This window comes from Cololabis saira, chromosome 13 (assembly GCF_033807715.1).
Source record: "Cololabis saira isolate AMF1-May2022 chromosome 13, fColSai1.1, whole genome shotgun sequence".
Taxonomy (NCBI): Eukaryota; Metazoa; Chordata; class Actinopteri; order Beloniformes; family Belonidae; genus Cololabis; species Cololabis saira.
In genome coordinates this window covers 26228582-26251518 of record NC_084599.1, presented here as the reverse complement: position 1 = coordinate 26251518, position 22937 = coordinate 26228582, and the positions used below count along the sequence as shown (strand labels likewise).

Sequence of the window (22937 nt, the reverse complement as noted above, 5' to 3'; positions counted from 1 at the left end):
ACGTAGCTTTGATCTATGAGCTTCTATGTCAGTCTTATTTAGGAAAGACATGTTTCTCATGTGTATGTGATTACATTGAGAATATCAGGTCTGCCTGTGTTTAACCCTCACCAGTAAACGGGCACGATACCAGATTTTTGTACAGACACGGCATGTTTATATCACCCAACATGGAAACTATTGCCTCAAACTTTACCATAAATCAAATAAGTTTTTACTCACAACCCTTCCAGGAAAGTTTGCACAGATATACCCCACTACGTTTTACAACAGTCTGAGATTTTATTTTTCTTCTAATAAAATTAGAACCAAAGTGCTGTCAGTAAACACTGTTCATATGTGGGACTCCAGTCTTTAATGCATGTATATAAGCATGCACAGGCGTCTAAACCTCTGCGTGAGACACTTAGATACCATCATCCGATTTCCTGGCAAATGACTCATCCAACTGCGACTGAAAAATGCAAACAAGCCTTTGAGAAGCACATTCGGTTTTACCTTGACAATCTGCATATGGAAATACTGGGCTCCTTGACAAGGCTTGTGGGTATGTGTGGCTGTGTTTCTGTTTGCATGGAGTCATTTCTCTGTTTGTGTGCGTGGTATCGCGTGGTGAAACGTGTGCGTCTCACCCCAGTTGAATTCATTTCATTACCGCTCACACTCCCTGGAGGGCAGCAATACCTGGAATACGATTCATACTTAAAACACAGTATAGTGCGACTGCACTGCACTGCACTGATTGATTTACTGGTCTGACACACAGATAAAAGGAAAACAAACGCGGCACATACTCGTACACATCAAACCTTATAGGTGTGCATTTTAAGCTTCTATAAAAAAAACTGCTTTGGCACACATCAAAATAACAAGCATTTCCCAGCATCAGCGTCACCTTTATCGGCATAACCTATTTATAACATAAACTCGAAGTATAGTTTCATTCAGGGACAGGTTTCACCAAGCAATTCCTTTGAATGCAAATGTTTCAAGCTTCACTTGCACCTTAGCAAAAATCAGGAAAAAAAAAAGAAACAAACAAACTGTACAGTTACATTATCTATGCTAAATAAGACAAAAAAAAAGTATGCAAGAAAGGCTGTTGTTAAGCTGTAGGACCTGAGTAAGACTTAGAGGCATGAGGGATAAATAATGTCCCTTTATTTGAACAAAAACCCAATAGAACGAGAAGTGCTGTCACAGCAGGATATAATGAAGAGCTTAAAATCCAAAGAGTCATGTGCCAAACAGAATGAGGTAAGGAATGAGAAGAAAGCAGAGGAAGAAAAAACAACAAGATAATACACACTCATAAGAACAGTTGAGACGATCGGGGAAGACAGCGAGACACAACATGTAACTATAATAAGGCAAGACAATAGCCCTGTGTTCCAAATCACATACTTGTGCCCTTATACTTAAGGTTTTGAGGGCATAAGTGTGTTCATACTGACAATTATGCAGTGAACTGCAATTACCCCAATGATTCATTCATAACAGTCAGAAAATCGGGTGTAAATGTGAGACACTGCATGCCCTCAATGGCTACCATCTTAGCAGAATTGGCCGGACACTCATCTTTCTTGTCTCCTTCCATAAACAAAAGGGTGGGGGGGTGCACAAAAAGTTAAATCCTAGTGGTAACTCAGGTGTAGCAGACGAAGAAAGTTTCTCTGCTGATTTCTGTTGAGAAGTCAACAGTTTTAAACTGGAACTGCACTCATTGTTCACTAAACCTGTAAGAACAGAAACTTTCTAAACCGAGTGCCAAGCAAGCAAGATGCTGCTGAAAAACTACACCAACAATTTTGCAACTACGGTAGTCGGAGAGTCGAAGATCACATGGACCAGCCATGTGACAGACATGTCACTCAATTTCAGGCCCCAGCTACTCAGGGAACCCCGTTTCCTTCCTCAGGAGCACATCTTCTTCCAGAGCTGATAAAGTGCCCCCCCACCCCTGCAGTCAGGATAACAAGGCAGCAGTGATGGCCCGACTCTGATCAGTACAGCTACGCGTGTCATACTCGAATGTAGAAACTTAAATTTTTTGTGAGCATTAATTCAACTTTGTGGCTTATTCATCACTGACTGGATGAAGCAGTCAGTGATGAGAGATGTTAGATGCGAAGGCCACTGAACTGCAAAACTGCAGGAACTGTGGGAGGGTAGTAGTTTCAAAAATCTTTATAAAAATTCCTCTAAAGAAAAAATAAACCTTGGCACTGACAAAAAGTTTACACAACAGAGACCCAAGATTATGACTATTACTTATTTATCTTTTTCCTTTTTTTTCCTGAATAAGCGGCAATTATCTATGAAAAAGAAAAAAATAGGCGATTGTCAAACAGTCCAGCAGCGGCTCAACTGATTGAAATTCTAATTTATTATTTTGTTCTTTAAAAAAGAATAATTTAAAAAATAAATGTTGATTCGTTTAAATCTTGTTACTGATGTTCAACAATGCCTCATTATATGTTCCTCCTCAAAGAGGAAACATAAAAGGGGGGCGGCAGAGTCATTTACTGAGATAAAGCGGTGCCGATATTCTTTGATATGCGGACTGCTCCAATAGGTCCTCTGTGGATAAGGCTAATGAACAAACGACACTCCATAGCTCACAACCTGATAAGGATCATGCGAGGTAGCGCAGACAGTAATAAATACGAAGTGCCTCAAAGGTCAAACAAGAAGAGGGGAAGATACACTATAATTTAATTAGTCTTGAGATAACCCCTTTAACTGACATAAGTTTTGTTTAAATCAAATGTTACAATCCTCTGGAAATTCTAATTAAATTGAATCAAAGAGTGCCATGCAGGTATGAGAAGAATGCTTACACATGGTTCCTGTCTGTGAGCAGAAATTCACCTGGCGCCTCCGCCTCTTGAAGGGATTTGGGTTATTAGTGGTGTATGCTAAAACTGTGACAGGTGAGTGTCAAAACGTCATGCTAACCAAGTCATTTACAATATCCTGTATCTAGCTGAGGTTTTGGCAACCATCTCCTCACTGCTTATTTTTATACAGAGTCTTTGTCTACTTTTTGAATCAAAATATATGATCACCAGATCAGTTGTGTGCAAACTAGCAGACTCACACAATGACGATGGGAATGAAAACGAAGCAGCTCGACTGCAAGTCCCTCTTGTTTCATATAAATGGAAATGAAGAAAGAATGTCTCGCGTGAAGACAGAAACAGAGTATGAACATATCTCTGTATTTTTAGCTCAGAGCTTCCCCGTCTGACCAAGGAGATAACAGTTGCATTTTAGCTATTGCGATGAGTAGTGGAGATGCGTCTGGGGAGAATGCAGAGAGATAATGATTTCCAGTGTAGGGCGTGGCTTCTTGTGATTTAGACAAAAAAATGGTGTAAACTCGTTGATGCAGAGAATGTTTATGAGCAGTTATGGCGTAAAAGTGGGTTAAGTGGGGAAACATGGAAAAAATAGGAACAAAAAGAAAATGAGAGATATTCAAACAAGAGACAAAGTGAAGGGGGTACACAGCTGAGAAAAAGACGAGCAAAAGGCAAGAGGGACTGGTGAGGTGACAAATGGGCGATCGAGAGGGAGGAGAAAACACAGAAGAGAGGAATGGGAAGAGGATGGAGAGGACGAATGCAAGCTTTCTTGTATCCCCCACGGTTTCTGCAATTCCTGCACGGTGTTTCTGGCATGTTGACATGCAGAAGCCCACAGAGACAGAGTGTAGACATCTTCCGTGTCCTCTGTTTGTGTGTCTGCCTCAAGTGTCTACATTTAACATGCAGCCTGATGGGAACTGTTCCTGCTCATTGCTTTAGCACAGCTCAGGGACCCATATCTCTATCACTGATGTCCTTTCTCTCTATTTTTTACTCTCATTCACTTCCTTCTCTCCTTCCCTGTGCTCCCATTTCTTTTTTCCCTCTTCCTTCTAGGCTTCGTCTGCTCCACTGCATCCATTCATAACAGCTCGATTGCTCTACTGTGTAGCAGCTAGCAGCGCAGATTCCCAGGCCAAAACTGTACATACAACCCTAAGAGGAGCAGCTTGTCCTTGGGGACCAATGCGGGAATTTCAATTGAGGCATTTCACAGGTACAGAGGACAGTGTTGGCTTATGCATGCACACACTCATCTGTGTGAATCAATTGGCATTTGCTTGTATGGGTTCAAACTGCTGATAATCAGAGCGCCACAGGGGCATCGTAAACAGAAGCATGCACCAAAATAACATGCAAATACGTCACGTTTTGTTCAATAGAGGATGGGCATTTTGTTGCCTGTACATTTGTATTGTGTGTTAGCAAATACTTCACAGCTCTAATAACAGGTTTCAGACGATTTTGTGTGTCAGTGATGGCTGACTCAACTAACAGAACTCTAGCACAGGCAAACACAAACTCATACTGTATACTTACATAATGCCAGTGCACACACATTATTCTCAAAACATACAAACCAGAAACGAGACATGTTATTAAGACACATACACACAAATACACGGATGCTGTTTGTTCACAGGGGGTGCAGCCCAGAAAGAGCTGGAACCAGGCACTGAATAAAAGCCGTGGCTTTTTTGAATGGCTCAGCACTGCAAGAAAAGGGCTTAGCACCCAGCTTTACCATTCTGTTTTAGCAGACACTGGGTCTCTCACAGACGCATGGCCTCCCACTTCTTTCACTCTCCAGCTTTCTGTCCCACTGTGTTCTTCTAACAATTGTTTCTCCCATTACAGTCTCTGCTAATACAGTCATCTGCAAACAGATCGGTTCACCTTACGGTGCACTTCCAGAGCAGTGTGTAATGATTGAGTTGAATCTAATTAAAGAAGGCTACTTCCTGTTACACCCCGAACAGCTGCCTGAGTGTCTGCCTAGAGGGGCAAAACCCCAATGTGGTCTACATTTTCCACATGCCAGTGGCTTCCAATTAAAAGCACTTTAAAAAAAATCTGTGGGTAGAAATCAACAGTCTTTGAGGTTTACTTGTTGTTTTTCTGTTTCTATTCAGAAACTTGCACCCTAAATAAACAAAATAACGTAACTACAGTATGATGGGAGCTGGGGACTACCCCATTAGCGCAGATATCAACAAGACATACTAAATACAGCGTGTCGGCTCATCGAGCAACCGCCAATGATTTATGAAGATGTTGCAGGATAATTATCAAGTCAATTATCACTGCTAGTCGTGTTAATTTCCCAGGTAAGCCCTCATTTACCTGATAGAAAAAGAAAAATCACAGATGTGGTATTTTAGCAGATGAATGGTTACACCCCATCCCACTATCGCACATCACACGCAAACTTCCCGCATCCGCTTGCTTAACAGGCACAGAGTGGGTTACAGTATATCTGCTTGCCCCAACATTAGTCTTTCTGGTCAAATATTCCAAGAACAAAAGGAAGGTTGGAGTAGGTTGGAGTTAGGAATGCAACCAGCCAGGTCAGGCTCCGCAGGCCCGTGGGACTGCCACACTCTCACAAACGTACACACCCTTTCTGTAAAAGCCACGCCAATCCATAAACACAAAGATCACAAAAGGCGACCTCTTCCTCTTCTTTCTTTCTTTCTTTCTGCCTTTCTCTATGTGCCCTTTTATTAAAGTTGGGGAGTGGTTTCTTATGTAAAAAAACAAACAAACAACAAAAAAACTACTCTAAACTAGCACGCAACATTTCAAATGCAAACAGGAACTGGAACAAGGACCCAGAGGCACTCAGACACCAGATGCTCTTTATATGAAATACTTGTCAAGGTAAACTGGGCAGGTCATCCACATGGTTTTATCCTTTCTTCCCTTCTTGTCTCTTTCTTTGTGCTTTTATGACAGTCTCTCTCTTTAACACATGTGGCTACCACTCCCATTCATCTTGATCTTTTCGTCCTCTCTTGTGGGTTTCTTGGCTATAACTAACTAACCACCTTTCAAACTGTGAAGTGACGTAGTTCATGTTTCTACCCTGCCAAAGCGCGTCATATCTATTTATTTATTTTTGCAGCCTTGTTTTCCCCTGCTTTTTTAAAGCCAGTTCTTTGATACACAAATATTTGATATGAACAACATATGACCAAGAGTTTATGATCTATGATGACAAACAGCTGCATGCTGATGACTGAAACACTTTCATGCATCTATTCCGGCTTTACAACTTAAGCTCGTTGAGAGAGAAACATTGACAGAGTAAAAGGTGAAGAGGGGACACCATTATTAATCATGCTTATACTGTTTTTCGATGCCACACGCATGTTAATAGCTTGATGAGATTAATCATGTTGATCTGCTTGGAGTGGATGCTGTGCATCACACTGTCTCTGTCTCTTTTCGCCTCCCCTTCTTGGGCCTCTTTTCTTAATCACCACTGAGTTAATTAATCTCACACTTGGCTGCTGTAATAACTTGACTCGTCAGACCTCCTCCACGCAAATGGACTTTACCTCTTTAGCAACTAAAAGCATTATTAATGAAAGAGCAAGGAGGGAAGCATAATCAGAGCGCTTTTGGAGCATCCATAAAAGTCTTAAAACACTATTCTGTCATAGCTAATATCTGCTCTGCCTTATGTGTGCATCAAAATTACATTTCAGCCATTTGGTTTATGTTGCTGCAAAGTGGCTCCCCTTAGGTGAAGCACAGCAGTAAGCTTTTGTAAAATAAGTTGCTTTGTTTGTTTTTTTTTGGTGTGAAATTATTTTGAAAGAAAACATGATGTGCACTAAAAAGTACTTTTTGTGGCACCACATTGATTAATTATGGGGGGGAGTGTATTGACTTAACCTTTTTAATGAAAGAGGTTTATATTGTTTGGCTGAGTCTTTTTGAGCTAAACATGTTTTGAAGGCAGCCCCTAGTGGCCATCAGTGCTTTTGCACTTTAACAGATTTCCTCACTGGTTTCACATTTGAGGCACCCCAGCTGTGTCCATCTGGCATACTGTAAGTCTGTAAATAACTCTGAAGGTATGATGCCATACATTCAATAAACCCTTTAAAATAAATATTTCTTTTATAGCATAATTCCAAAAGCACATTAAAGCACATAATTCCAATAACTCATTGATTTCACACCAAAACTATATGTCATTGTACTTAGGGCTATCCTCTATTTTATGTTGGGGTTTTTTAATGGAAAGTGCATGTAGTTGGCAGTGAAAGAAATAGGAAAAGCCAAACCTTGCTAAGAGCCTTCACCACTGACCATACCTGTTCTCATCCCAGCTAAGCATTATCTGGTCAGTCTCATGGTCAGGGACGGCTGAGGTCCCAAACCTTATTACATATTAATGTATTTAACCTATAGAGCAACTACTCAATAGATAGTTGCAGTAAAGAACCCTGGCTCTGGGCAATTAAATGTAATAGACGGATGGACAGACAGAGATCCAAGGCTGCTGGGGTCCATATGGCAGGGGGCTTTCAGAGGCCCACTGCAATTACATAAAGACCTCTGTGCATTGGCATGACACACTGAGGGGGCCCAGACAGCAACGCCAGAGAAAGAAGGAATAAATCATACAGCAGTTAGCAACACATACACACACTCGTACACACTGGACACGCATACTGTATATGTGCATACATGTGCATAGAGACAGACCAACTGCCAAGGACAGCAGTCTCAACATGCAGACACACACACTGTACAATTTGAGTCCAGACAGAAGGCCAAGAGATGATGCCTTTTCTGGCCTTTCATCTGAAGGTGTCTGTAACTGTGAGAGGATGACACATGCATCAGGAAAAGGGAGGAAAGGGACACAAGCTAAAGGCAGCTGGGGTGAAGTTTGATAGTTTGGCTGAGTGGTGTTGATGATAAATGTGTTCCAAGCAGACAAGGAGCTTCAGGTTAAAGATCTTTTCCAGTTTTCTTCCCTATCAGAGATATATGGTGTAGATATTTTTCATTTTGTCATCTGTCCACCTCTCCATCGCTCTCTTTCTCTTGGGATATGTAGGAGGGATACAAGCTACCCTAGCTAATGTATTATTCACCCTTCATTGATGTGTAACTAAAGCTGGCAGTTTAGAGGGAGCGGGGTGTCACCAATTATCCCACACCACCACTACCTTCACACACACACACCTACACACACACACACACACACACACACACACACACACACACACACACACACACACACACACACACACACACACACACACACACACACACACACACACACACACACACACACTCAGTAGCCCTTATCCACAGGGCCGCCAGGCACCAATTGATTAATGTGCTGACACAGTGCATGTTTGTGCACATACACATTTTCTTATGTCTGAAACAGGAACTTTCATCTCACATGGATGTATGAGTGTGTGCACATGTGTGTTTGTGTGTGTATATGTCCTTAACAACAGCCAATATCTGTCTAAACGTTAACTTTGGCTGTTTTGACAAGCCCACTCAGTTTGAAATATTACTTGGATTGTTTGCAACTGATAAACAGAGATAAGTAGTGAGGTTGTTCAGAAACAAGCTATGCTTTTTTTGCATGAAGGAACTTACATGTAAATACACAGAAATAAGTAAGAATCTTGTTTTTTTTTAATCCAGCAAAATTTAAGCCATTTACTGAATAACCTGGTCATAACTAATTTAGAAATTTCCTCTCACTGAACACCTGCCTTACTTTGGTCTTATAACACTGCCTGCGGCAAACCTGGTTAGTTAAAAAATAACAATCCCAGTGTTTATGCCTAAACTCTCCCATTAGCACATATGCTCAGCTAGGTTAGGTTTATCAATGATTTGACTTGAAGGAAATGAACTAGACTGAGGTTCAAGTTTGTTATTTATCTACAAATGAAGACATGGGAAATGTAATGCACCAACAAATATCACCAGGTTTCTCATTTAGTTCCATCTACGTTCTGCAGATTTACACACAGCCCTGACCTCCTGGGGGTCCAAGAAAGATACTTGAGGTAAGCAATGCCCCCACCAATGGCTCTGGCTTACCAATGACCTGATCAGTCGTTGGCCCTGACCCTGAACTAGCCGAAGTGGGAGGAATACAAATGAATCCCTGAGGCTGTTGGCTACTAAATCTGACTCAGGGATCAGTGATGGCGAGATTCAATCCACACTACATAAGGCCTCAACAATTGAGGTTACTGACCCAACCCTGAACTGTGACTTAATTAAAGGAAATGGAGAGGGGGAAAAAAATGAAATGAAATACTTTTTTGAGTAGGGTGTCTGCTGGACCGACTAGGGGTTACAGTAATTATTAGAGTTGTAGTTAATGATGTCATGTATGAATATTTTGGTTTTCATATTTGCAACAAGCCACAGTTTAAAATATCACACAGATCAATAAATCATCGCTGCGTTAACCCCCACTGCCCTGGGAAAGTGTTAGTATTTGACCATAGTGAACCCTCCAGTTATGTTTTTTTTTCCTAATTCCTCTCCATAAATAATCGCACTCGTGGCTAAAAAACATTCACACTCCTCTGGTCTTACGTTGATAAACAGGTGAGGAATTACTTAGACAGATGGAGATGGAGATTGATTTTTTTAAGTGTTGCCTCATTATCCCATGAGGAGCACTTTATCCAGGACCACAGAAACGCAACACCAGACAACGTGGGTTGTGTAATGTCAAGGTCATATGGGTGTTACAGTTTGGTGTGTGCATTGACAAAATGGGGGGTGTAGAATTGTCTGAAAGCAGGACCATTAGTGAGAGACTAATTAGGGGAGACCAAGTGATTTTCGGTATAGGTCGAAGCCAAGATTCATAAATAAGTAAGTGCAGGGGCAGCTTGGTTGCTTAATTAACAAAGCGTGAAAAAAGGGCGTGAATCCCATGAGACTCCAGCCCAATCTGGTTGCAAGGAAGAAATATCGGCAGCGATCCTGTCTATCTTGGTGGCTTTGATTGATAGCGTGCTAAATTGAATCTCTAATCATCAGCACCCTTTTAGTTCCTGCCCCCCAGAAGCTTTGTACAGGCCAAAAATGGCACAAGGGGCAATGTTTTTGTATCCTTTTTCTGACACAGGTGGCATCAACACTGCAACCCCCCCACAACCTTTTCTCCTGTGTTCACTTGATCATCCCCATCTGGCCAGGGGTTATCTGACCCCTGTGTTGTGTGTGTGTGTGTGTGTCTGTGTGTGTGTGTGTGTGTGTGTGTTCTTACTCACACTTTCATGTCTCTGTTGATTGTTTTCACACTCTAGGCCATTTGGGTAGGTCGTTCAAACCAAGACACCTCGAGCAACTCACACTTAGACACCCTCTGCCACCGTAACCAACATATTGAGTTACAGCCATCGGAGGCAGTCTTGCTTCTCTTTTGTAGCCGTTCCTTCTGGGCTAATCCTTCATATTGTCTGCTCACAGGGAATGTGTTTTGTGAAAAAAGGAACAATGACACGTTGGAATAAAAGCACATGCCAAACCTGTCATGTAAGTGTTGGTCTTTGAACTTCTTTGACATTTTTGTTTTTCAATTTCCTGAGCACCATTTGGCTTTTGTATGGCACAGGAAACAATTTCAGTCAGCGGAATTAGTGGAGACTTTCCAATCCACACACAAAAATGTGAGCCATCTTGACAATCTAGACTTTATCAAAAGGCAGGAAACTATAGGTCTCCAAGAAGTAAGCAGCATCCGTCTCCCAGATGCTTACTGTCACTGTTTGGATAGCAGGCTAAGTATAATACTGTAATTTTGAACATACTGTAAATGTGTTAAGCTCTAGTCAAAGAGCAGGTAACCCGTGAGGGGCAGATTGCAGAACCATGGGAAAACTGGATGACACACTGGAACAAAGGACCAGAATGACAGCTTAGGAGAAGGTGCAGAGAGATCACAGGCCAAGAACGAGGCAAGTAAAAGGATACTGACCCTCACAAGTTTTCATAATCACCAGGGCCTTATAGGTCTAGCTGACAAAATATATGGGGGAGGCGGGCATGAAGTTTACCTGATTATCTTGTACTTCCTCTGATCAAATGGCAATAAAGTGTATTGGCCTGTATAAATCAACATGTGAGCTAAAGGTAAACATTCACACATTGTAAAAGAACAGATGTTTGTAAAAAACACCAAGTGTTGTTAACACAGATAAATGAATTAACAGGGATTTGTATATCTTGGATATTTGGTTGGGTAATAAAATGACAATGCCAGGCTATTGTTAAGCTTGCAGTCACAGTGTATATAGAGTTGTGTTTACTCACTTCTTTTGTCTATTGTTTAACTTCAATCATTTTGCTCCATATGCCATTTTGCTCCATATGCCTTCGACTCACCCAATTGGACAATATCCGAAACTACATCTTGAAATTATCACACAATGCTTTCATTGATTGGCACCGTAACACTCATTAAAAATCCCACTGGCAGATTCCCTCCAGACTACATCAAAGCCTGGACCTTTCATGTGGGACTAATGCGAGTGTGCAAGAGACAGAGACTGGGGGTAAGAGTTAGTGAAAGGCACTGATGAAAAGCAGTGGATCTTCCTTCTCAGGTGCAGTCCTGTATCTGGAAGGAAGCTGCATAGTGTGAAAGCAAAGACTTGGATGATAGATTGGTGGCACCATTCCAAGTCAGGAGATTATAGACTACTGTAGTTTTTCTGCTCAAACCTCTTCTGCTCATCTTTCCACGTGCTTTCCTTTTGTTCTTCTGCTGACTGTCTGTTCTCTTCCATCCTTTCTCACGCAAGTTCAGCTCAGCTGACCTTGAATCCCAGAACCTCTGGCCTGCATAGTGTCTTCGCTCAACACCTTTTGAAATGAACTGGTGAGCCAATAAACAGAACTAAGTGGCTTTTGAAAAAGAGAACCCACTGAACCAACTACTGTTGCCTCCCTTTTATCTCTCTCTGCGTGGCCTCACACAATGCCTACACCTTCGAATTCAAGGGGCCTTAATAAACGATAACCGTTCTGACTTCGACTTAGTAGGTGGAAGATGGGAGCATGCTGAGAGCTGGATTCACCACACAAACTGCTCACTTGGTCAAGCTGGAGGATCACATTCCAGAGGAGGGTTAGGGGCTTTATGCATCGTAGAAAAAATTAAGAGCATCCCTAACTTCCATCATCTATTGCCTTCAGGTCCTGTTGGAACCTGCAGCAGTAATATGTGAATTCTTCAAAAGGTAATATGAAGGTCAGATACTGAACATAAACTTTGAAAGACGTGTTGCTGACTTGATCTTTTTTTAATCCCTTCCCTCTCTTTCAAGTTACACCCTATACATGCACACTGCTCCACACCATCAAAATACAATATTTCTGGGAAACCAAAGGAGATAAGAAATGAGGAGTCTTTGAACTGTGTGGATGCTTCAAACCCTTTCATTTCCTCCCAATCTCTGAGCTTCCCTGCTGTTCACTTAGGACAGGGTGTAAGAGGCTGATCGATTGGGTCTGACAGAAATTATATGAATGGGATCAGCTGATTGATTCATTAGCAGAAGGCTGAATGGGTGTGAATGTGGGGTCTGACCCAAAGAGGTGAGCACCAGGGTGATGATGTGGAGGGGGTTGCATGCATGTGTAATGGGTGAGTGTAATTTGTGCATATGTGTGTATGCCAAAGTGAGTAAGCAACTGTCACCCTTCATATGTGAGTGAGAGAGCAAAGGGTGGGATGAGAGGTCAGAAGGGACTCCCATAAGGTGTGAGAGGGGAAAGGAAAGCTGTTTATGGCCTGACTTGACACAAGGGGGAGGGGGTCAGCAAATCTTGTCTGGCTCTTTCATCTGGCTTGTTGTAATTGGTCTCCCACAACATTTGATGTGAATTCACTGTGAAAAACCACAGCTAACAACCAACACGTATGCAGACATATAAAACACCACAAAGGATTTGAAAGTATACTATGAATTGAAGGATCATTGCTGTATTTTATCAAGACATTTGAAACTTAAGCATTTGCATTAGGGCTGTTCGATTAATCGATTTTAAATTGTAATCGCGATTATGTAATTAGAACGATGTTAAAACGTGAAAATCGTAAAATCGATTTTTCACTTTTTTTTTTAATTTAATTTTATTTATTTTTTTTTTTTTTTTAACCTTGTCTGCAACATATTAATGATTGATACCATATTAATGATTGATGGAAATACCTCTCAATACCTGCGACAAGTGCCCCATGGGAGAGGCTCTTTAGTGTAGGAGGGGGCGTTGGAACATGCCACTGTATGTTTGCTGTATGTTTGCAAGTGCTGATTTGCTGATTTTTTTTTCAGAGATAAAACTTTATATTTTATTATATTTTTTAAAACTTTTTTTCAACTTATTTTACAGAGTTTTGCACTTTATTAATTCATTTTTGGTTTAATAAGAGGAAAGTTTGCACTTAAAGCCCAATGGGGCAAATGTTCAATAAAAAAACAGCATATTTGAAATCATTTCTTTGCCTTTTGTCAATTCACAAAATAATCGTAATCGAAAATCGGATTTTGAGAGAAAAAAATCGAGATTTTATTTTTGGGCAAAATCGAACAGCCCTAATTTGCATATATGATCAATTATTCTTCTCCATCAACAACTAATATAGATGGCTGTTTCCCATCCTCTGTCTGCAGCTGCAAATACACCAAATGAGTTTATTTGTCTCACACATACTCCCTAATAGCCATCTTCTATTTGCACCTCTGCCAAATGGCCTGGTGTTAGAACTCCCGGACAGCAACACACCAAAAGGAACACCTCTACATTTGCTAGATTGCCCTCGTGAAACGCCTGCCTTGATAGCAGCTATTTGGGCATCCATACCCTTCTTCTGTCCTCACCTTTAAATGTTGTACTGGCTTCAACTTTAAAGTTACTGTGTCACCAAGACTCCACATCAACTTTAGCTGAGGTTAAGTGAATGCTCCCCACAGCTGGCAGCATCGGAGGGAGGCAGCGCTGTGGAACCATGGGGATTATGTAAATAGCTTGACAAAAGGTCGTATGTGACCGGTGCTTCTGCCACTGAAATGTGTTGGCGTCGCCTTGAGTGAGCTATGTAGAGGAGCTTGTTTAAGATGGTCATAATGAATCTGGTGAACTGTTGATATGGGACCAGGGATCTGGTTAAACCTGCCGCTGTTCTTGACAAGGTGAGAAGAGAAAAGGGAGAAATATCTAATAGAAATGGGGAGCCCTTCTCTTGCTCGCGGGCCGTTTGAAGTGTAGATGAAGTGCAGGTCATGAATGTTTTTGACACCAAGGATGAGAAGTGGAGCAGAATAACGTAAAATACCGGTGGAACACTGTTCTCAATACGAATAGGATGACTAGCGCACAGACCCTCTGACCAAGTAAAATATACTCCATACAAACACTTTTTTTTCTCACACATGCATTATGGTTAATTACAGTGGACATTTGAGCCCATCACATCAGTCATGAATTTAGAATTTCCCTTTGAAGCAGTACCTATCATCACACACAGTCTGACTCAGGATGGCGGTTTGAAAATGAGCAAAAGCTGTTTCTCAGCTCTTGAAAGGAACAAGGCCTGGAGCTATGCCGTCTGACTCAAAATGTCTTACCATTACCGCCCAGCCATGGTTCAGCCCAACAAAGAAATCTACATTCCCATTCCCTGGAAATCTCTTTTCTTATATTTAACAAGACCAGGAGAGGCTGAAACCAGGTAATGTGGCCTTTCTTCCCCCCTCAAGGCCCACAGTTTTACAGCTGCGTCCACTCTCAACACAGATGTAACTGGCCGTTTTTAAAGACAAATATCAAAGATCTCTTTCTGCTCTGCTGGCAAAAATTTGTTACAAGAGTCCGTAGCTCGTAAAGAAGTGGCAGGAGGAGGCCCTGAGGTGGATAAAGCTGCTGGAGGAAAAAGTCTGCCCCTTAAAACTCCACCCTTCAAAACCTCAGTGGAACCCTGGTCACGTGTTCACACTGAGCAGTCCAGGTCCTGAGAAGTCCCCCGGACATAGCTGGCCCCGTCTATGACTGATGTTTTGGATTGAACCCAATTGTGTATCTATCATATGCAAGTTAATGAGCACTGGAATGTCGGTCTATCTAAATATATATACACCCTTCTTCAATCTATAATTATTACCTCTCAAGCAGGTTAAAACCTGGAGCTTAATTGTGTTGGGGCAGCTATTGTTGAGCAGGAGCAGGAGTCACTTCAGGGAGTGAGCCCCACCTCACCAGGTGGACTCCTTCGTGGCTTGTGGGGTCGAGCGATGTGGGTTGACTGTGGGTGGAAATCACAGCAGGTACTAACTCACTTATATTTTGGACGGTTTGACACATGGTAATTTCTGGTGCAGACAGAAGATGTAAAACACCAGCGCTGATAGCCATTGATATTATTTCAAACATTACATCAGCATTTTGAAAGTAATTTATATACTTTTACGTAACATAGTGGAAGCTCCCTCCCTGTCTTGGTTAGCGATTTCAAATGGTTGTATGTCTTCTTTTTTTTTAATTCAAACAATGTAAACCAAACATGAAACAGCAATATTCTACTAATGCTAAAATAGTGTCTCCATCGCCGTGTGCAGTTATCACATTACTTTATTTTAATCCTTCTTACTGGATTGAGCACACCCAGACATACTGCACCCCCAACAGTGTGCACACAAACACTCCCCTACCCCTGCAACCTACCAATAAGCACACTCCTGCTGTGCAGATGTACCACCCATCTTGCTCTGCCCACGAGTGTAAAATCTCTCCCTGACTCTCTTTCACTCCCTTAGCCTGCATCTATCCCTCTCTGTCTCTCTCGTTCTGCTTGGCTAACTGCAGACAGCAGCAGTGTGTGTGTGTGTGTGTGTGTGTGTGTGTGTGTGTGTGTGTGTGTGTGTGTGTGTGTGTGTGTGTGTGTGTGTGTGTGTGTGTGTGTGTGTGTGTGTGTGTGTGTGTGTGTGTGTGTGCGCTCGTGCATGTGTGTGCGCTCGTGCATGTGTGTGTGGTGGGCAGGCCCAGACACATTCACCCTCCCCTGCTTGCTCTCAACAGTGGGTGTCAAAGACCTGCTGTCCCATAAGGCCTCCCCTGCTTGGATGCCAGGATCGACTGCACACACAAATGCAATACATACGAAACAGCCATGCACACTGTATACACGCACACAGACATTTTGGTGGTCCATAAAATGTCTGTTGTGGAACCCTCCCTGGTGAAGCTGCTGCTAGTTTAGACTACTTACAAGGGCCTGTTTACATGAACCATGACGACAAACCCATAAGAGAAATAATGTTAAGAAGGTTTACTTGACCTTATTACTCTGTTTGTCAGGGTTCAATCACATTTAAATATATGTTTTACTCCAGTTTTAGTAGATGTTTAAAAGTGTGGATTTACTGGTGATGCTTCTTTGACCACATTCAAAAATCATATTAAAAAAGCTGGATTGACGATACCTAGATTAATTACTGTCATGTAAATGGCTGATATAAATTAGCACTATAGTTGCCTGGAGTTGTTGGAGATGAATGTAGAGGTATTAAAAAAACATGTTTGCCAAACAATTTAACAATATATTCAGGTAAACTAATTGACTTGTGAACTACTGCGTTACTGTAACAAAACACTTTTGTTAGGGTGCCACTTGATGTTCTGAAGCCGCGAGTGAAGCTATTGACTGATGTAGTATTGTAAGTACATTGCCACAGAGCTGGTGGCTTTCCATGACTCACATTCAGTTTAAACTTCAATTTAGACTGTGTTAAAGTTCTACAAAGGAAATCTGCCTTAATCACATCCCTGTTTTCATTGCTGTTACTGTACTCTCCCATGTCATCCTGTACTGTACAAATGCCCCCCCCCCCAGGTCCAACACGGCTGCCGCTTATCTGCATGTGAAATTCCACCTCAGTGAATCTTTCCATGCCGCCATTTGAGCCATGAGCCATCAGCAGATATGCATGAGCTCTCACTTGCTTGTTGCTTCTGTAAAGTCTGTCAGCTCATAGGACTCTGATCCGAATCCATTCCATAACCTAACCGCCGCCATTGTTCTGCTCCTCCCAAAGCATCCCAACTCCCAACATGTCGTCATCCACTCCCCCCCTCCTCCCATCTTCCCAAGCGCTTTACGCCAATCTGAGCCAAAGTCAGACTACATCTGCTCAACATGGCGGCGGCCTCTAACATATGACCCGCTGACTAGCTTGGATCCGTGCTGATTCCAATTGGGTCAGGCACTGTTGCCGCCTCTCATGTCTTTATAATATATATATATATATATATATATATATATATATATATATATATATATATATATATATATATATATATATATATATATATATATATATATATATTAGTGGAGTTTCGGTACACCAAAAACAACTCTGTTTTATGAGGAGCACTTTGGTGCAAGATTGGGTTGACGAATAACAGTAGTACAGTACAGTACAGTGGTACAGTGTTATCATTTTGGGAACTGTGATTTATTCTTTTCTTTTTCTTCTCTTTTTAATTGCAATTGGATCTGTGTATGTTTTGTAACTGGAATTGTATGTTATTGTGTATTGTTGTTTATATTGTACTTTTTAAATACGACCCCAGGAAGACTAGCCTGGCGTTTGTGCGTCGGCTAATGGGGATCCTTAATAAACATAAACATAAACAGTGATAGTTTAGTATATTCATTTTTTATTAAAATGTTAAAATGTAATTTATATGTAATTTAAAACACTTTAACTTTAAAATCTGACATATATATTTATATATATTTACTTATTTATCTTTATTTTTTTAATTTATTTCTAAAAGTCTGAGTGCTTCTAGTGAGAAGACAGCCATGCAGGCTCCCCATCTGCATCTTCAAAGAGCTGAGCAGTCTGGATTCACTCCATTAATCAGACACATTAGTCTAACTTTCAACATTCTCAAAGTTATGGATATGACAGAAATTTCTCATCCCTTTAACTGAAGATAAAGACCACAAAATGAAGTCATTTATCAAATGAATTTTCTGTAAATAGATAGATAGATAGATAGATCGGATCTATCTATCTATGAGCATGTTTATCTGAGAATGATTTATGAGTAGAACTGACAGAATGACTCTGCCTTTATTTTGCAAATTCGCTTTCACGCCTCTTTAGCACATTTCCACTCAGCTCCTGAATGGCCGGTGTAATAGCCGCAGAGTCACTAATGCCTGCTTTTGTTACTTCATTTAAGACTCTAAATACATTTGTTCAGTCATTTGCTTTTGAATGTGATGTAAAGGAGCTCCTGGAGTCCCCTGAGTGATGAGTCCGGTCCAGCCTGCTGACGCGCTGCGCGGAGGCCTTGTGGCGGGGATGGACACCGGACGGCCCGCTGTCTTCCCGTTGTCATGAAGGCTGATTTCTTTTTTCTTTTTTCCTAACTAAGATGCCGCAAATGTCAAACAATTAATACTTCAGCCCAACCTGGATATTGTACGACTCAAAATCAAAATGAGCAAACACCTCTTGAGATGCCGCCAAATTATTCATCAGAAATTGAGCATTCAAAATAAAGTTAAAGTCCAACTTTTATACAATAGTCACGCATTCACATACTTTTGAAAAAAAGGGAGTTCATTTTATTTATGTATTTAAATCAAAAACTCATTCTGTACTTTATTTTTTCAATAATGCCGATGATGACGGCGGCCAGGGACCTCCCCTGCTAACGAGAGAGAGAGAGCAGGAATAAATCATGAGAGCAAGTTTGATGAGAAACGTGCCAATTGAAAACAGGCACAGGAAAGCTCCTGTGGAGGTGTGATCTCACCCACATAAAAACACAAACACGCGCAACAAAGGGCCTGCTTGTGCGCAATCACCCGACGAAACACACAAGTCATAAACAGAGAGAGAAAACACGGAGACTGGAGTAGAAACCATGTGTATTTGTCTTTGTTTAGACAGAAAGCTGTTGAAGATTAAATGTGCGGGGTTGAGTTTAAAAATAATTAAAGAGGATATTGCAACTATATGTTCAAGATAATAAATTCACATAGGACCTGAACTGAACTCCTTAGGAAGTTCCTTAAGTGTTTATCCCACAAAAATAAAACACCCAAGCATAATTTAAACACGAAGCTCTTCAGAGGGATGCATTAAGTGAAACAGCACCAAAGTGGGTGTAATGCTGCTTGTCCTATCCTGAAGAACGCCGTGTCCTGATTTATACCTTTTCCTTCCTCCTTCCTTCACAGGTAATTTACACCAAAGGGTATACAAACCGCCTCTACACCACAGAGGACTGTCATCAACGCAATTTGTCTCCTCAGACCTCTGACAGGAAAGAAAGTTCACCAGGAAAGGCCGCGTCTATTACCTGCAGGAGCAGCTACCCTGACCTTAAGAGCCCAACAATGGAACTCGCTTCTTTTTAATTGTGTTGTCTCAAACAAAAAATAGCAGGTTGAATTAAATGCCGCGAGCATCTGCTATAGTTAAAAAGTTGAAACATCCAAACCCCTAAAAAAAGCAACATATTAAGAAAAAAAATTAATGGGATTCAAAAATGGCATGACTTCGAATGAACGCATGTCATTTAACAAATCCACAAAATGTATATCAAAAGCAGAAAACGAGTTTATGAGTCACATATAAAACAAAACAAAAAAGGGTTGTTTTTTTACCACTCGTGTTTGCCTGTGTACATTTAAGATAAGATATCCTCCGCAGTTGGCCCATGATCATGTAATTAAAAGCAAAGACCATGCATATTCAGATTTTGTGTTTAATCATTAATCATTACGTCTCAGTTCGTGAATCGGATGTGGGGAGAAAAAAAGAGGGGTGGGGTGGTGTGGGGGGTGGTTAATTCTTGGAGCCTTTTCTGCAGCGCTGTGACCGGCGGCCCGCCCGGGGAAGCGCGCCCCGCCGGGCTTCGTGCGTCTCCGCTGCGCCATGACGCACCAGACACAAGTCCCAGCCGCGGTTACAAATCACCTGCCGGTGTTGAATGCACAGGTAAACCCCCAATCAGCTCAGACCGCGGCAATTTATGGATTCACTTAAGTACAGGATGGATTGTTGTCACGAAATACATCAGCTTGAAGCTGGTCTGCACCAGACTTGCGACACGGTCAAGAAAACTCCGCGCTCCTTCCCTCTCTCTCTATTCACCTTTCAGCCCGCAGCTTCTGCTCAACAACAATCCACTCATCCATCCCAGCCATGTGTTTTAACTCAGGGGCTCCCGACTGGGGTCCGGTGACCCACAGGGGTCACCCAGGGGGAACCAGGGGGTCGCAACAAAAATAAAGAACTTTTTTTTTTTTCATTAGAAACTTGTACTAAAGTTTGATGACTGCTATAAAATACCTTTTAGAGAATACGTCACTCCTTGTGGCAGCCGTCATTTGTTATCAAGATGTTCTAATGAATAACAAACCTTACCAGATAAGACTTACACGATTTTCACAGTCAGTGGGGATTTAACAAAGGAAGAAGGACGTGTGTGAAAAAGGGGTTTCAGTTCATAAAGGAGTGAAATGTGATGTTTCCTCAGCACAACCAGCAACTGGGAGATGTATTAATTTATTTGTTTCCTAATATAATGAGTTGACACATGGGAACCAATGCGAGGCGCACGGATGTATATTGCACAGTTTATGTTTTCTAACGCAGCTTGGGGGAAAAGTGCTATCAAAAGATTTAATTTGGATAAATTAAACTTTATACTTCATTTCAGCAAAACAAATGACCAAAATGATCTGTTTCAGTAGATTTCCCTAATTTGTATTTGTTTTGCATCAACAGTACGTTAAGGACTGTCAAGTTTATAAAGATGTTGGAGTTTTATTTCAAAGCTTCTTTATTGTGTAAAAAATATCCGAAGTACTTAAAAAAAAAAAAGGATTTTCGACTGGAAAATGAACTCATTGGTGCGCTACTGTGCCGACAGATAGAGGAATAAAGTGGGAAGGAGAAGCCTTCACTGAGCCAGTGGCCCACTGTCCTACTTTCTCAGGCTGCGAGCCTCGCCTCAGCCATGGTATTCATAGCTCAGGTTTTAGGCCTCTGTTAACCCTGCTCCCACCCCGTATTCAAAATCACAACACGTAGAGCCATTCCAAACTAAAATGCACAAATACAAACAGATGAGAACATGCTGCGGAGACAAACGACGAAGTTTTCATCGATTTTACGCACCGCAAACATCTAGACTCAGCCAAAAGAGATGGCTTCTCCACAGAAGCAAATAACTGTAAATAACTAATCAATACCTTTCCAAAAAAAATGTGTACACGTTGCAAATAAAAGAGAGAGAAAAATGAATGAGAAATCATTCCTATAAAAAAAAAATTCAGGTTTACACAATTTTGCTGGGGTAAAATAAATATGTAAACCATTTTCTTTTTATTTTCATTTGAAATGATTTTTTAAAAAGTACATCATTATCATGGTGTGTTTTTAGATGAAATAAATAAATACATAAAAAGCACTCAAACTGATATGGAGCCCAGATGTCAAAAGGCCACACACGGCCGAGCAACCCTAAAATACACGCAGCAGAGCTGAGGGAAAGTGGCCTGGTGGCGGGGTGGGGGCTCTCCCCAAAGAGACCCGCAATGTGGAGCTAAATCCCCCGAAGTGACAAAGAAAGCACCAGCAAAGCCAATACCTGATGTTACAAAAAAGAATACACATCTATCATTGAAATGGATGAGCTTTAGTTGACGCATAACAATTGTGTATTGAAACCCGCACCGGCCAGAAGCGCCTCGCTGCCTAAAGCCAATAATACCATCACCGATCCCCCCCCTCCTCCTCCTCCCGAAATAAGCCAAATGGTCACTCTGAAAAGGTTGGTTTTAATACGCTCTGAAAGACAACTGAGAATTTGGGTGAGGATGAGTTTCAGGCTTGCGGTGCCCATCCTGTGAGAGACGGGTGGAGAGTAAACAGGCTTTTGGCTGCCTGGAACGCAACAGAACAAATCTGGAGAGGAAAAGTCTTACCTTCCACGGAGGACACCACAGGCAGCAAGAAGCTGCATAAAAGCAGAAAGTAATCCATTGTCATAAAGTGGTCTTCTCGGACATGTAAATAGACCCACGGTGGAGAAAGCGAGGGTGGGGGTGGTGGAGGGGGAAAGAATACAATCCTGGCTGATCGGTCGCTCCACGCACAGCGCCGTCCCGGTCCCAGTCAAAGCTCCGGGTGCACAGTTATCCCCATTCACCAAAACACGCAAAGGTGAGGGTTCAGAGGAAATAACACCCCTGGTATAATACAGAAGCCCGTCTCGCTTTTCAGTGATCTCCAAAGTGCCTTGTTAAACCAGAAAGAGGGCAATGGGCGCAAGTGTTCCAGTCCCTTCCCTGCGGACTGAGCAGAGCAGAGCAGGTTGTCCAGTCCACGGCCAACATCAGACAGGAGTTCAGTCCACGGACAACCATGCAGCATCCACGCAGTAGTTCCACTCGCGAGTGCTGATGCTCAGTAAAAGCTGAGGTGACAGCCTGCTGCACGGGCAAATCCAAAAGCACTTTCTCTGTGGTCAGAGCAGAGGCAGAGATAGTCGCACTGGTCTCGGAAGCATGGTCTTAGGGTCCCGTACAGGCATGTGCAAGTCTCTGCGTGCGTAAACGATCAAGTTTGGTATTCCTGTAAAGAAACAAGCCGCGCGCTTCGCAGATATTTATTCCCTGAGCGAATTTCTCGCGCTTTGGCTGCTGCGTAAAAACCGTCTGCTTCGCTCGGCTCGTGCACTGGAATGAAGCGCAAGGCTGTGGAGGAATAAGGAGAGAGTGTGAGGAGGGAGAGAGAGGGAGAGAGGGAGAGAGAGAGGGAGAGAGGGAGAGGAGAAAGGGAGGGAGAGGGAGAGAGAGACCGGGGGCTCCAGGAGGAGGCGTCACCATGCAAGCAGCTGCACTGAAAAATGCCTACCTTGACAATCACTTAGGGCTCACATTTATTGTCAAAATCGAACCCATAGCCGCTTTTTTTGGGGAAAAAAAAGAATGCATTTCTTACAATTTTTAACTCTCAGTTT

At 42.0% G+C, this 22937-nt stretch overlaps 1 protein-coding gene across 9 annotated transcripts in view; it reads right to left on the bottom strand.

Annotated features, from left to right (window-relative positions):
- LOC133458507 (ephrin type-B receptor 3-like) overlaps positions 1-22695 on the bottom strand; it is a 64105-nt gene extending 41410 nt beyond the window's left edge. For 2 of the 9 annotated variants that reach the window (XM_061738469.1, XM_061738478.1), the window contains exon 1: positions 21901-22692. In XM_061738469.1, coding sequence (XP_061594453.1) covers positions 21901-21964 — 64 coding nt within the window. In that variant the 5' untranslated portion in view covers positions 21965-22692. Of the gene's footprint in view, positions 1-21900 lie in introns of all 9 variants that reach the window. The other 7 variants (XM_061738471.1, XM_061738476.1, XM_061738477.1 and 4 more) reach the window with 6 other exon arrangements.
- Positions 22696-22937: the final 242 nt, after the last annotated feature.